The sequence below is a fragment of the Notolabrus celidotus genome, chromosome 23 (genome assembly GCF_009762535.1).
Source record: "Notolabrus celidotus isolate fNotCel1 chromosome 23, fNotCel1.pri, whole genome shotgun sequence".
NCBI lineage: Eukaryota > Metazoa > Chordata > Actinopteri > Labriformes > Labridae > Notolabrus > Notolabrus celidotus.
In genome coordinates this window covers 4211568-4227281 of record NC_048294.1, presented here as the reverse complement: position 1 = coordinate 4227281, position 15714 = coordinate 4211568, and the positions used below count along the sequence as shown (strand labels likewise).

The 15714-nt window shown below is 40.4% G+C and overlaps 2 protein-coding genes across 4 annotated transcripts in view; one reads left to right on the top strand and one right to left on the bottom strand.

Annotated features, from left to right (window-relative positions):
* Window positions 1–2584: 2584 nt before the first annotated feature.
* Window positions 2585–12841, bottom strand: LOC117807534 (serine protease 27-like). 3 transcript variants are annotated; one of them, XR_004629990.1, is made up of 7 exons: window positions 12507–12841; window positions 5568–5588; window positions 5276–5417; window positions 5018–5095; window positions 3858–4105; window positions 3550–3686; window positions 3232–3338 (listed from the first exon to the last, which is right to left on the bottom strand). XR_004629990.1 is itself a non-coding variant. In XM_034676854.1 (6 exons), the coding sequence occupies exons 1-6, from the start codon at window positions 12080–12082 to the stop codon at window positions 3024–3026; spliced, it is 882 nt and encodes a 293-aa protein (XP_034532745.1). In that variant the 5' UTR covers window positions 12083–12196; the 3' UTR covers window positions 2585–3023. The 3 variants fall into 3 exon arrangements, 1 of the variants encoding a protein (XP_034532745.1); XM_034676854.1 differs by lacking the exons at window positions 5018–5095; window positions 12507–12841 and adding an exon at window positions 12064–12196 and having other exon boundaries at window positions 2585–3338; XR_004629989.1 differs by lacking the exons at window positions 5018–5095; window positions 12507–12841 and adding an exon at window positions 12089–12191.
* Window positions 12280–15714, top strand: part of hdac8 (histone deacetylase 8) — a 44331-nt gene continuing 40896 nt past the window's right edge. Inside the window, exons 1-3 of the mRNA XM_034676853.1 lie at window positions 12280–12686; window positions 12794–12846; window positions 15441–15571. Coding sequence (XP_034532744.1) covers window positions 12573–12686; window positions 12794–12846; window positions 15441–15571 — 298 coding nt within the window. The 5' untranslated portion in view covers window positions 12280–12572. The remainder of the gene's footprint in view (window positions 12687–12793; window positions 12847–15440; window positions 15572–15714) is intronic.

Genomic DNA, 15714 nt, shown 5'->3' with positions numbered 1-15714 from the left:
CACACACGTGCAGTGGACGTGCACTTTGGGAGAGATGTCAGAGTTTGGATACTGCCGTCAACCAGCGCACCCCGAGCAGTTGGGGGTTCGGTGCCTTGCTCAAGGGCACCTCAGCAGTGCCCAGGCAAGTGAACCAGCATCTCTCCAGCCACCAGTCCACTTGCCAAGCTTCGTCCATACTGGGACTCGAGCCGGCGACCCTTCGGTTCCCAAGCCAAGTCCCTATGGACTGAGCTACTGCCGCCCCCTTTTGAAACTGCCTATTATACTAGCAGTACGTACTGATTCGGCCAAAATTCAGTATGTAGTAAGTAGTATGTGAACAAGTGCAAAATCTGTAGTGTGCCAAGACTCCCCGGATGTAGTACAGATTTGGGAAAATTTCACAATATGCAGCGGACCAGTTTGCCTCGCGTACTGTTTCCCACAATGCACACCGCTCGTCCCGCTGTTTTCTTTTCTCTTCTCCGTTTTTTGACGAGGGGCACTCAGTTTTTATGTGCTGTGAAAACTATTAAATTTCATATAAACCACTTCCAAACTTTTGAAATCATAAATGATGCTAAAGAAGCAGTTTCTCTACCAGCTTGGACGTTGTTTACTTCCGCTTTCCGAAACTGGAAATTCAGTGAGGTCTGGCCCAGCGTACTGCAAGACAGATCGAACAGAACAGACATACTACAAACTAAATTCAAACGCAGAATGTAGTAGGCAGTACCTACTGACTACTAAAAACCTTCAAATGAAATTATTAAAAAGAATAAAAGTTAATAATAATAAGTTAATATTGGCTTCATTTCCAATCAATGAAAATGTAACCGCAAAAACATGTTTATAAGTCGGACACTCACATCCGTCTACATCATAGACTGTATATAGATTATTTATATATGTAGATTTAAACAGACTTCATCTTCATATAAAGACAATCAAAAACTTCAACTCTGAAAGATTTTGCTTGTGAGTGTACTTTACTCTGATTCCTCTAACCGGAAGTACTTATGCTGTTGAATATAGCTTGACATCAGTGTGAACTCAGGAGTTCACACGGTTTGAAAGAGCAATGGCAGCGTCTACTTGTTGAGAACTAAGAACCTAAATTGTGAAATTTTCACTTGTTTTAGAAAAATTAAAATAACTTGCTTTCCAGATACTTAAACAGCTTCTTTGGAAGATGCTAGTTCATTTAACCAGGAAGCAAACAGAGTCAAAAACAAAGTAAATGTTGACATTGGTGCATTAAATTATGAGGTGCAATTTCTTTTTGACGACTGTTCTGTGGATGATTCAAGTCAACTGTTATTTTGGGGACCTCTAGTGCAAAACATTGAAGGCCAAAACACAATAACATTACAGAAAACACAACATCTCACTGGTCCAAGCCTGATCCAGCTCTAACTATAAGCTTCATCCAAAAGGAAAGTTTGAAGCCTACTCTTAAAAGTAGAGAGGGTGTCTGCCTCCCGGACTCTGACTGGTAGATGATTCCAAAGCAGAGGGGTCTGATAACTGAAGGCTCTACCTCCCATACTACTTTTAGAGACTTTAGGTACGATGAGCAGGCCTGCATGTTGGAAGCGTAGCATTCTAGAGGGGTAATAGGGCACTATGAGCTCTTTAGTGGTGCTACATAGGAGAGTGTCAGGAGCAGGATCACACCTCAACCGCGCCTCTTCCGGCTTTCTTAGAAATTCAAATCTGTCCCTCTCCTCTCCTTTTTCTTCCTATTGCATTCTTTCCTACCGTACAAAGGAGTCTTAAAGGGGGGGTTCGTTGTGCCCAGGAGCTACGGCGGATCCCCTCAAGCGTCCCCAAACCAGTAACGGCAAAAAGTTCAATGTGAAATCCAGAAACACTATTCCAATTAAATCAGTAAATCATTGTCAAATTACATCCTGTTGATGGTGTGGTCCTTGCTAGTGAAAGATACAAAGGTGCCTGACCATTAAGAGCTTTGTAGTCACAAACACAACACTTATAGGTCACTTGCATTTTTAGAAGAACACTTGAACTACATGCTGTTTCATGTCTGATGAGTGTGTGGATAAGAAAGTGGAGCTAACATGTTAGCTTTAACAAAATAAGTCAACAGTGCATCAATGCGTTTACATTTTTTTATTGCCTGTAATCCCCAAAAAGGTCAGGAAAAAATATCCTCTTTCATTGTATGATACCATCATAAATCACATCTATCAGGAATCAGCATCTCTTCACCAAACAATACAAGCTTAATATCAGGGTACATGGGAGTTTATTTCCATCCATCCATCCATTATCTTGACCGCTTATCCCGTTAGGGGTCACGGGGGGCTGGAGCCTATCCCAGCTGGCTTCGGGCGGAAGGCAGGTCGCCAGCCTATCACAGGGCTAACACAGAGAGACAGACGACCATTCATGCACACACTCACACCTACGGGCAATTTAGAGTGATCAATCAACCTGAGCATGTTTTTGGATTGTGGGAGGAAGCCGGAGAACCCGGAGAGAACCCACGCATGCACGGGGAGAACATGCAAACTCCACACAGAAAGGCACCCGCCCGGCCGGGGATTCAAACCAGGAACCTTCTAGATGTGATGCAACAGCGCTACCCACTGCACCACCGTGCAGCCCAGGAGTTTATTTCATTTATGTGGATTTTACACAAAACCTGAACATGTGATCAACTCTCAAAATAAAATACACATTATAAACTCTGAGAAACCAACAGTATATTTAGTGAGAAGGCCAACATTTGTCTCCAGTGCTCTGACAGGCCTCTAACATTTCATAGCAATATATGACACATATATGACCTCCACCCACGCTGAAAACCTTGCACCAAAGATGTCAGGAAGATTATAGTATCAAGCAACATGTGAAGTTATAGTTTATTTAAAGATGCACATGGTTGATTTGATATATTGAGTTTATTAATTTTACTTCCCTTTTTACCACATAAAAATGAGAATGTGCTTAATGAAACCCTGTGAGTTAAACACTAAGAACTTAAAGCTGAGTGCTCTCACGCATTTATTTATCTGTTACCAATACGTGGAGTAGAGTGAAAGAGCCAAAACACAGAGTAAGATGAAGGGGGAAGAGGTCATCATGCTAACACCACTATCAAATACACTGTCACAATATTGTGGGTATGCACAGTCGGGGGATGTGTCATTTATTTGAAACATGAAGTCGCTGTTTGTGGTGGTGGTAGCTATATCGTTGCGAAAAAGACTAGAGACACGGACGTAAGAGGTGATGTTTTTATGTCGGGGGCAGCTTTGACCAGATTTGACAATGCCAATCTGGGTCCAGGTAGAATTGATAAGGGTCACCAGTGCCGCCCCTGAACCATCCTGTGGAGAGAGATTAATGACGGTTACTGAGCTAGCACAGGATATCTTTACAGAATCAACTATCTTGCTGAGACAAAAATGTTCTGCAGCTGCAAAAATCATACCTCTTTGGATATTAAGATTTAACTGACTGAGATGAACGAGAATAAGGTCACTTAATGAAAGAAAGAACAGTATAATAGATCAAAAATACACAAAGCCTTGTAGTCACCTGACATGCACCCAGTAGTTCATCTGATCCAGTGCTCTGTATTGGTCCAGCACATATCTCATTCTCCTTAAGTCCAGGAATTGAGCACTTATTGTTTCCAATTACCTGTACTTCCTCAATGCCTCCAGAAGGGGAACCTAATCAGAAACACGTCAAACGCAAGATCATAATTGAGAGACATGAAAAAATAACAAACAAAAACACTAACCCTGTAAAGAGGAGTTATTATTCATGCAGTATTATCACAACATGTGTGCCACTAATATTTAGGAAATATTTCTCATTGTACTCATACTCTGTGATCTTACCGCTAGGGACCCAGCTTTCCATCCCGGTGCGGAGAGTGATGTCGGCTGTTGCTAAGCAGATAGGATATACGGAGTCCGTAACATTCACAGCTTGTGACAGATACAGAAGACATGGAAGTATGTCGGGAACACCAGTGATAAGTGTCAAATTGTCATTGCAATAGTTGAGGAAGACAGTCCTTGATTCCTGGAAGTCGCTGGAAGGATCTGACATGTTCACGTGTCCCAGAGTTATGTTTTTAACCGCTCTTGAAGAAAAAAAAAAAAGGAAATTCATGTTGACTGTGTCAGCCTCCAAGATAACAGTTCTACAACAAGTAGGTATTAATAAAAGTAATCACCTGGCTATCTTACCAATCAAACACTTGTGTTAAATACTTGATTCTGATTGGTCAAAACCCATAACATCAGTTATTTATTCTAAATAGCAAAGGTGATGACAGGGACGACCTCAGCACACACTTCACATCAAATCAGTTCGTGAAGAGGAGACATGGGACCTCCACGTATGATGTGGAGTAGTTCATTTTTAAGGGGGATGTCTCACTGCTGTAAAGTTTGTTATTCTACCATTTATGCTGATAATACTCAATACTACACTCTAAGAAACATTGTTTCCATTATATTTATATTATGAAGTTATGAGGTTGATGTTATGAGAAAGGAGGGGTAAAAAAAGAAACATGTATTTCCATTTTCTGCCATGAAATGACCAAACTACACTCATCTGTATAAAACGTGTTTTTCTCAGATTTTTTGTCTAAAGTTATGTGATTTTGATGAAAATGGCCAATTTTAAAAAGCTGATAAAAATTAAATGGAAAACGTTGGAATAAAATGGGTTTTAGGTATAAAAACTGAAGAATTTAATGTGATGGATGCATTGTTTACATATTCATAGCACAACACATTTTGAGGAGCATGACAGTTCATGCTGGCGGTGGCCGGCAACTTTCATGAAATGCTTGCAGGGAAAGAATTAAATTGGAGCTGATAACTGTTGCTGTTGATCGTACAGGAATGTTACAAAGAAGAAAAGAGAGGGGGCATCGGAGGAGATAGGATGTACGGCAGGTGTACGGTGTTGTAAATGCAGGAAATACGATGCTGCCCAGGGGACCTATCACAGGGCTTGCCGTCCACGTCATTTGCATAGTTACATTTTGGAGGAGGTGCACGTCAGGCTACATGTGTAGGCTTCTGCGTTGGAACAGGGCTACGTGGACGTACAGCGAAGTCTATGGCATGGATTCAAGACAGAAGTACAAACCAGAATAAAGGCTGTTCACTTATAATCCGATCACCTTGGACATTGTTAACACCAGATATAGACAAGTCCTATATTTCCCTATGGTATCACATTGCAAGCTAACAAGCAGAAAAACAAAAATAAAAAAGATACATAAATAGTCAGTCACTCAGATCCACAGTCGTAACTTGTCAGCACTATGCCAGGGTTAATTAGGGACCCTGAGCACTGGCTGCCGTCCTCATGGGTAATAACGGCGTGCCAAGGCCAAGATTCTTGATAATTGTGCCCTTCAATCACTCTGCCACAGCCTGAAGAGAAAAGATGTGAACTTTAAAAACGTGCAACATAGCGCTTGTAGCATTTGAGTTAACCTTTCAATTAAACTGGAGTCATTCTCAGTTTTATTAATAAATCTAAAAAATGAAAAATGTGTAGAAATTGTTTTGATGCATGCTTACCTGACGGTTCTGAGTCACACCCTGAGAATACAAAAAAACACAGGAAGCATTTTATTTAACAAAGGGACAACACGGTCTGCGCTGGCTTTCAGATTCAGTTCTGATGATGCCGACGTATCATTTCCAAATAAACTGACACACCTTGGCTGAAGAACTCACTGCGCATTGTTTTCAGCACAAATGAATTGACCTCCCAAGAATGTATCGCAAAGTCAACAAGGTGACTCGAATGTAGACTCTGTCACCCTTTTAGTTTACCTGTGCCTAAAGTGGTGATAGCCTTTTGCATATAAGACTGCTTCCATGGCAGCAAAAGAACAATTTTATGATGTTTACACTGTCTTGTGTTTTAGCTAGGTCTAGGGATGCACCAATCCGATCCTGGCATCGGACATCGGCTAGATCGGACTCAAAAAGCTAGATCGGATATCGGTGACAAGGGGCCGATATATAGTGCCGATCCATACGGCAGATCTATTCATCTCAGTTCTATGCTTTTCTGTGTTTACAACATCTGTTGGTTATGAAGATTGACTCACCAGACTGCTGGTACACATTTATAATCTCTTGAATAATGATACTGTCAGTTTAAAAATGTTTACTTTATTTTGGTTTACAAAGTCAGAAAAGCCTGAAGTTGCCAAAACATGATTCTATCCTCACATTAAGGAATAGAAATTGTTAAATCAGTACCGGGATCGGATCAGCTAGTATCGGTATCGGCAGATACCAAAGCCCAGGTATCGATATCGGTATGGGGACCTAAAAAGTGGGATCAGTGCATCCCTAGCTAGGTCACTTTAATCACAGGGAGTCCTTATTTCTTTTTACAAAAGGACCGAACAGCACTGATGTGCCTCCCAATAATAAGATACAAAGTCATGAAAAACTTCTATTTGACTGGCAAAAAACAGCTTTAAAATACGACCAAATGCAGCTAGCATGTGACAAAAGTAGCAGAAGCAATGGTGGCCATTAAGGACAAAAAGCTCCAATGATGCATGCTAAGTATAATCCTTTATTTTTCAAAAACTTCATTACAAATTCTTTTGAGCACAACAATAACCACCCTCTTCTTCATTTTCCAACCATGTATTTCCGTTGATCGCCCTCTGAATACATAAACACATACACTTGAGGTCAAAATGATTAGCCCCCCAGGAATTCTGGAACATTTTCCTTAAATTCTGCCCAATGTTTGAATCATTGATAAAACTTGATATAAGCAAACATTCACCAGTGTTCTTTAGTAGCTTTGGTACATTTTGGAATGTAAAATACATTTTTAGGATAACTTTATATCAAATATAGTGAAAAAAGGGGTGGTCAAAATTATTAGCCCCCCTGTGAATTTTTACTTTTAAAACACACCTGAGCAGTCAGTTTGTTTCCTAACAACACCTGTCGGTCAATTGGCTTCCTAACAACACCTGAGCATTCAAACAGCATTGAGATTTACTTAAGGGACTCCAATCAGGGCAGTTGAACATGTTATTGAGAGAGACTACTCTTACTCACCATGCCAAAGACAATGGAAATCAGTCTTCAACTCAGAAAGAAGATAATGGAGGCTCATAATAAGGGGGAAGCTGGAACAATTTGCATTGGAAAAATGGGCCAAAATCCCTCCAGAGACATGTGACAACCTTGTAAAGAACTACTTGAAGAGGTTGTTGTCAGGTGTGGCTCAGAACGGGTGCACTATTGACTACTAATGGCCAGGGGGCTAATAATTTTGGACGTGTCATTTTCACCTTTTCTTGTTTCAATTCATTGCATCGATAAAATATCCAAATCAAACATAGTGAATATTTGTCTTTGTTATTTTGGAAAAACATAAACTATACACACTTGTTTTTAATTGTCATTTTCATGGAGAAATCAAGGGTTTTATCTGATTTCACAAGGGGGGCTAATAATTTTGACCTCAACTGTATGTCCCTTCTAGTTTGTCTGTTCTGTGCGACCGTAGAAGGGTCGTTGACAAATAAGCCTCAAAAAAAGTTTAAAAAAAAAAGTATTTCCAGAATGGTCGCAATGCATATTTTTTTGTTGGAGTAATGTGTTCTAACAAAGCTTGCACGTTAAAAAGCTTTTTTAAGTGTTTCAATAGTTTTGTTTTTTTACCCTTTTCTTAATTTGAACACCCAAAAAATGTCAGGTGGCCCAACCACCATGTACTTTCCTATCATTTATTCTAACTGAAACTTTTAATAAGTATCCCTTAGAGTGGTTACAGTGCTTTACACGTTTTTATTTTGTGAGTACATTTTTTATTTACAATATATTAGGATTTTTGCATTTTATTGGCCAGGTATAAAATATAAATTTTACAGTTTTAGGTTGGTTGTACCACCTGGCATGGAAGTTGTTATCCTCCACCTATAAGTTGATAAAAGCTTTTCTATTATTATTTAAGAGACATCTACAAACCTTTTAACTCAGCCACGACAATAAGTAGGGGTCCTCTGAATTATTTAATATGTTGAAGTCCATTGTAATTACTTACTTTCAAAATAAAAGATCCATGAGTACGGTGGTGCCACCCTGACATTTGAGAACATGCAAATTACCGGACAAAAGTTGCCTTTAAACTGTTGATATTTATGAAATGATGTTTATTTCAAAGCTTGTATATGTATATTCTTAAAATACCTTTTTTATAGTGTTTTAAGTCAGTTCACTTGCTCTGACGGCTGTGCCACCTGACATTTTCAGGGTTTCAGAGACTTCAAAATAAAATAAATCTCAATATTTGAATTTACTGAAATTGTATTTAAAATAAGCAGATTTTATAGAATCAATTGATGTATGTCTTAAAAATAACAAGAAAATAATGGATTCAGACACAAAAATATACACGTCATGTCAAGGACTCAGAAACATTGTGTTGCAGGATAGCAGCCTCTGTGGAAGAGGACTTGCTCCTATGTAGATATAAAAGCTCATTCAAAGTTAACAAGACAAAATGATGGCTGTATTCTGCTTAACGCTGCTAACTACGACACACTGCACCTTTAAGAGCTACAATCTTCAACCCATGTGTTCTGACATCCACCTAACAGACTTCCTCCACTTCCACTCCTGATGTGAGCTACAGAAAATGACATGATAAACATCATATCAGGAATAGAATCATCAAGCTGTCTGTCTTACCATTAGGTGAGAGGATGATGAGCACGGTCACACCACACAGGAGTTTGTAGAGAGCCATTTTTCAACTGTGTCCACTTTACTTTGTCCTCAACTTTTAATATCTCTTGACAAATACTAGGTCTCGCCCACAGTATCCAACCACTCATTAAAAGTCACATAACACATTCTTCTGTTTACCAACCTGTGTGTCAGATTCATACCATACCAAAATCAAGTCAAACATGATTGTCTTGATGCCTGTGTACCGCCTTTGTGCTCAGACGCCTCAGGCTCATTATGCTCATATGTCCACTTAAGATCAGTCAGTCGAGGTTAAATTCCCACCATGAGGTCTTAAAGGACCTCAAGGATTGAATGAGTTGTGTCAGATTTGTTCCCTGGGTGTTTTCTTTTCTTACCTGGAGTATTAGAATAGCAAATAGATAGATATCAATAAAACTGAGTAGACAAATAATAAATCTCTTGTGTTTCCCTCCTTCCTGGACTTTCTGAAAGCTTGTGTGTGTACAGTTTCTCTGTAAAACTTGAAGGAGGACTCGTGCAGAATTGAAATAAAAGGTTTAAAACTTCCATAAATGGGTATCACGGGGAGCAGGAGAAGGTAATCCCTATTTCAAGACCCAACTCGGTCGAGGCATGATGGCTGTCTAACATGAGTCTGGTTCTGTTGGAGGTTTCTGCCTGTTAAAAGGAAGTTTTTCCTCGCCACTGTAACTGGCTAAATACTGCGATGTGCAATGCTCATGATGAATTAAGGTGGGGTCAGACTGAGTCTTACCCTGTCTTGAAGTTGGGTCTCTGTTCATAATTTGACATAGAGTGGTCTAGACCTCCTATGTTTGTAAAAGCGTCTTGAGATAACGTTTGTTGTCATTTGGCGCTATACAAATAAAGGTTGATTGATTGAATGGCACGGGGAACACGACCCAACAAGGCCGAAGAATGAACCCAAGAGAAGAGTTTCCTCCAGAATTTTGATTTGTAAGATTCTACAGAAGCAAGAGGTTTTTCTGACCTCCAACAGTCCCCTAAGCTGGGGACTCGTTTGGCCATCTTCCCTGGCCTCAAAAGGAGACGTGGTAATCAGGGCCTCTACCCTGCTAACTGTTCTGGCAGTATATCGCCTGATACCTGTTCCTCGCTTGGAGGTCCTGTCGACACCAGTTTCCGGTTCCCCGTCGGCTCTCAAACCGACTCATGCTCCAGGTTCCCAAGGTTTTTGTTTTGCTGGGTCGTCTGGTATCCGTCCCTTAAGGAGAGGGGTACTGTTTCTGATATTTTGACCCTGCCCCCAACCCGATCCCCACCCAAGTGCCCTCACGTCACTTTAAGTCTAATATGTGAAAAGCCTTTCTTGGCGTTGGCTGAGAGGATGATTGTCACAGCTACGCCACACAGAAACTGGAAATGAGCCATTTTCCTACCGTGCTTACTTCGCCTCCTCCTCACTTTCAATCACCTTTTGCCAAATACTTAGCCTCACTCACTGTGCCACACCTTCCAATGAACTGCTGTTCCATGTTCTTAAATTTGCCTGTTTATGCCACTGCTCTGCATCATTCCAGTCCAAGAAGCATTCCTTCAAACATGTTTATCTTGATGCCTTTGGGTTAGCCTGCAGCTTTGGCATTCAAAAGCGTTATACCAGTTTGGAGAAATGTATTGCCTAACATGATAGATTTAATCCCAACACTTAGGGCCCGATGTACTAAAGGTTTGCGTGTATAAAAACATGTGAAAACTTGATAGAGCGCTCAAAGCTGATTTACTGACCGGGTGCACCGAGGATTGCGTCTGTCAAATGAGCAAAACAGCACGTGCAATCCATTTAACATGTTTGCCGTCATGAATGTGCAGAACACATGCAGATTATCAGAACGTGCAAAACACTGGGAGGAGGAGATGCAAATGTAATCATTTAGCACCCGCAATGTGATTTATCAAACCTGCAACTGTTTGCAGTCGGTCTTTTTGCGTCTATATTTAGCACGTTTAAAAAGGCAGGCGGAAACTGGCACAGTGTTACGCACAAATGGCTGCGGGCACTGTGGCAAGAAGGAGGTGGAATGACAGACGCCAAAAAGAAAAAAAAAAACAGCTCGCCAAAAATTCACAAAACTTATAAGGTAGTAAAAAGGGGTATAAGATGGAATAGGGGGTATAAGGGGGGTTTAAGGAGGTATAAGGTGATATAAGGGGGTATAAGGTAGTGTAAGGGGGTAGAAGATGGTGTAAGGTGATATAAGGGGGGTAGAAGGGGATATAAGGTGTTATAAGGGGGTACAAGGGGGTATAAGGTAGTGTTAGGGGATATACGGTGGTATAAGGGGGTACAAGATGGTATAAGGTGGTATAAGGTAGTATAAGGGGATATAAGGTGGTGTATAAGACGGTATAAGGAGGTATAAGGGGATGACTTTAAAAGTCTATTTTTGTGTATAAAGAATTTTACATCTCCTTATAACACCTTAGGCCACCTTATATCACCTTAAACCCCCTTGTACCACCCTTAAACCCTCTTATACCACCTTATACCACCTTAAACCCCCTTATACCACCTTAAACCCCCTTATATCACCTTATACCACCTTAAACCCCCTTGTACCACCCTTAAACCCTCTTATACCACCGTATACCACCTTAAACCCCCTTATACCACCTTAAACCCCCTTATATCACCTTATACCACCTTAAACCCCTTATACCACCTTAAACCCCCTTATACCACCTTATACCACCTTAAACCACCTTATACCACCTTAAACCCCCTTATATCACCTTATACCACCTTAAACCCCCTTATATCACCTTATACCACCTTAAACCCCCTTATACCACCTTATGCCACCTTAAACCCCCTTATATCACCTTATACCACCTTAAACCCCCTTATATCACCTTATACCACCTTAAACCCCCTTAAACCACCTTAAACCCCCTTGTACCACCTTAAACCCCCTTATACCACCTTAAACCCTCTTATACCACCTTTTACCACCTTAAACACCCTTCTACCCCCTTAAACCCTCTTATACCACCTTACATCACCATATACCACCTTAAACACCCTTATACCACCATATACCACCTTATACACCCTTATATCCCCTTATACCCCCGTATATCCCATTATACCACCATATACCCCCTTATCCCCCCTTATACCCCCTTATACCAACATATACCCCCTTATACCACCTTAAACCCCCTTATTTCAACGTATATCCCCTTATACCATCGTATACCTCTGTATACCACCTTATACCCCCTTATACCATGGTATATTTTTTACAGTCTATGGGTATACCCCTGTATACCCCTAATACCACCTAATACTCACTTATACCCCCTAATACCATGCTCACTCTACACCTGCCTTGCTGGGGGACACGAACCAGTAAACTTCTTGCTGTGAGGCAACAGCGCCAACCTCTGGACCTCAACGTTAACTTCTTGCTGTGCGAGAGACCTGCGTTTTACTACAACTCCCAGAATGCATTTCGCTCCGCCTGCGTTACACCTTCGAAAAACGTCCGCGCGCAGGAACGTTCGGTGCGATGTTTTCAACCGTTACACATCATTTCTTTGTGGACTCTGAACAACAAAAGTCCAAATTATATTATTATTATTATATTTATATTCTACACAAGATTGACATTAAATTATCTCAGTATAAATGTAGACAACACTCTTTCAAAGCGGAGGAAAACCAGCCCGGAACCGAGTTTTGAAAGGGGGACTGTTGACGGTGTAACACCGGACTCGACAGCAGACTGCTCTCACCTCTTCTCAGTGAATTCTCTGTTATTCGCTCTTTTCTCAGTTTTGAACTCAGTCTGTCTGCTGTAAATGAGTTGCCAGGGAGACAGCGACGATGACAGCTGCCGTAAACGGAGAGTGGCGTACGTGTACAGCCCGGAGTACATCGAGACCTGTGACAGTCTATCCAAAGTGCCGAACCGGGTGAGTGAGAGACTGGATGAGGACCTGGTTTTTGAGTCTGGACTGGCTCTGCTGCTTGGTTGTTGTCATCGTTCAGTCTGTGTTCATCCCATTGTTTTCATTTCCAGGCAAGTATGGTGCACTCACTCATAGAAGCCTATGGACTTCTGGAACACATGAGGTGAGTGGTGGAGACAGATGGTGCCAGTTATTGCAGTTAATACAGAATACAGCAGCAGGAGTATAAACAAAGACACTTGTGCACACAAGACAATTAACTAGAGGGCACAAGTTATTATCTTGTGCGCACTATATAACTATCTTGAGGGCACAAGTTATAATCTTGTGAGCACTATATAACTATCTTGAGGGCCCAAGTTATTATCTTATGCTCAAACATACTTATCTTGAGAGCACAAGTTATTATCTTGTTTGCACAATATACTTAGGGAACAAGTTATCTTGTGCACAAAATAATTATCTTATGTGACCAAAATAATAATCTTGCTGGCACAAGTTATTATCTTGAGGGCACAGGTTATTATCTTGTGCACACAATATAACTATCTTGAGGGCATAAGTTACAATCTTGTTTAGACAAGATATATTTATCTTGAGGGCACATGACAATTATATTGGGTGCACAGTATAATACTGAGGGCACAATATAATTATCTTGAGGGCACAAGTTATTATCTTGTTCGCACAATAGAATAATCTTGTGCGCACAACTTATGATCTTGTATGCACAATATTACCTTGAGAGCACAAGTTATTATCTTGGGCCCACAATATAATACTGAGGGCTAAATTTATTATCTTTTGCTTAAAAGTTAATATCTGGAGGGCACAAGTTATTATCCTGAGGGCACAAGTTATTATCTTGAGGGCACAAGTTATTATCCTGAGGGCACAAGTTATTATCCTGAGGGCACAATATAATTATCTTGAGGGCACAAGACAATTATATTGTGCCCACAATATAATACTGAGGGCACAATGTAATTATCTTGAGGGCAAACTATACTTATCTTTAGAAACAAGTTATTATCTTGTGCACAAAATAATTATCTTGCTTGCACAAGTTATTATCTTGTGCGCACAATATAACTATCTTGAGGGCACAATATAACTATCTTGAGGGCACACTATAACTATCTTGCGGGCACACTATAACTATCTTGAGGGCACAATATAACTATCTTGAGGGCACAATATAATTATCTTGAGGGCACACTATAACTATCTTGCGGGCACACTATAACTATCTTGAGGGCACAATATAACTATCTTGAGGGCACACTATAACTATCTTGAGGGCACACTATAACTATCTTGAGGGCACACTATAACTATCTTGAGGGCACACTGTAACTATCTTGAGGGCATACTATAACTATCTTGAGGGCACAATATAATTATCTTGAGGGCACAATATAATTATCTTGAGGGCGTACTATAACTATCTTGAGGGCACACTATAACTATCTTGAGGGCATACTATAACTATCTTGAGGGGGCACACTATAACTATCTTGCGGGCACACTATAATTATCTTGAGGGCACACTATAACTATCTTGAGGGCACACTATAACTATCTTGAGGGCACACTATAACTATCTTGAGGGCACAATATAACTATCTTGAGGGCACAATATAACTATCTTGAGGGCACAATATAATTATCTTGAGGGCACACTATAACTATCTTGAGGGCACAATATAATTATCTTGAGGGCACAATATAATTATCTTACGTGCATACAAGTTATTACCTTGAGAGCACAAGTTATTATCTTGGGCCTACAATATAACTATCTTGAGGGCACAAGTTAGTATCGTATGCACTCAAGATAATTATATTGTGCACTAGGGCTGTCAAAATTGCTCCAAAATTTTGAAAAATTTGAATATTTGCTCTAAAAAAAACCCCATAGGTTAGAACCATTCGAATATCTATATTTGCGCATTATGTCAATAACAGGTGGACAAATTAATACAAGGAGACATGACTACTTGTATATGTGTTTTTATTTCAGATTTAACATGCCTAAAACATACCTACACATTACAAATGTGTGACCTAATGGCCGAGACCGTAACACTTTTAAGACCGTAGACCCCTCGCTCGCTCGCAAAAAAATAAAAGCAAATAAATATATATATATATATATAATTCTACAATTTCATTTAGCAGATGTTTTTGTCCAAAGCAACGTACAACACAAGCAAGAATTTAGACTGGAGCGGAAAACCTTCCTAAGTGCAACAAAGTGCTTCAAGTTGATTGGCCACAGGTTCTGCCATCTAGTGCCAGAAGAAGTGCCAGGTTTTTTGTTGTCGTTGTTTTTAAAGATAATGTAGCCGCAGCTAATCACAACAAATAACTCAAGTCAACAATATTCAATATTCAGTGCTAAATATTCAATAGGAGCTGGGTTTTAGACCTTCTGATTCATTCTACCCCTGAGGACAAAGAGGAGACGGGTCAGGTTAAGTGCCAAAGTGTTCCCTGAACAGTTGAGTCTTCACACATCTCTTGAAAGTAGAAAGGGACTCTGCGGATCGTAAGGAGTTAGGTAATTCATTCCACCAGTTGGGAACAACAGAGGAGAAGAGTCTAGCTAGAGCTGGGCTGGGAGCACCAGCATATTAGCAATGTCATACAACCCACAATCCCTGTTGTTTTTCAATCACCTGTAGTCACATGCAGTTCTTTATTTACCCTCTCATGTGTGATTTATATCGTCCCCCCCCCTTCTTTTCCCCCCAGCATTACTAAACCCATCATGGCCACCATAGAGGAAATGGCTAAATTCCACACAGACTCGTACCTGGAGCATCTTCACAAGATCAGCCAGGACGGAGACAACGACGACCCGCAGTCAACTGACTATGGCCTGGGTACAAACAACCAAGATTTGCCTCTTTTTTAAAATATATTTTTCAACTTAATTAAAGTGTGTAATATGTTGTTAGTACATGTAACCTCTATGTATTTAAGGATCCAGTCAAACAGCTGGAGAAAGTGTTCTTGTGTCTGTAAG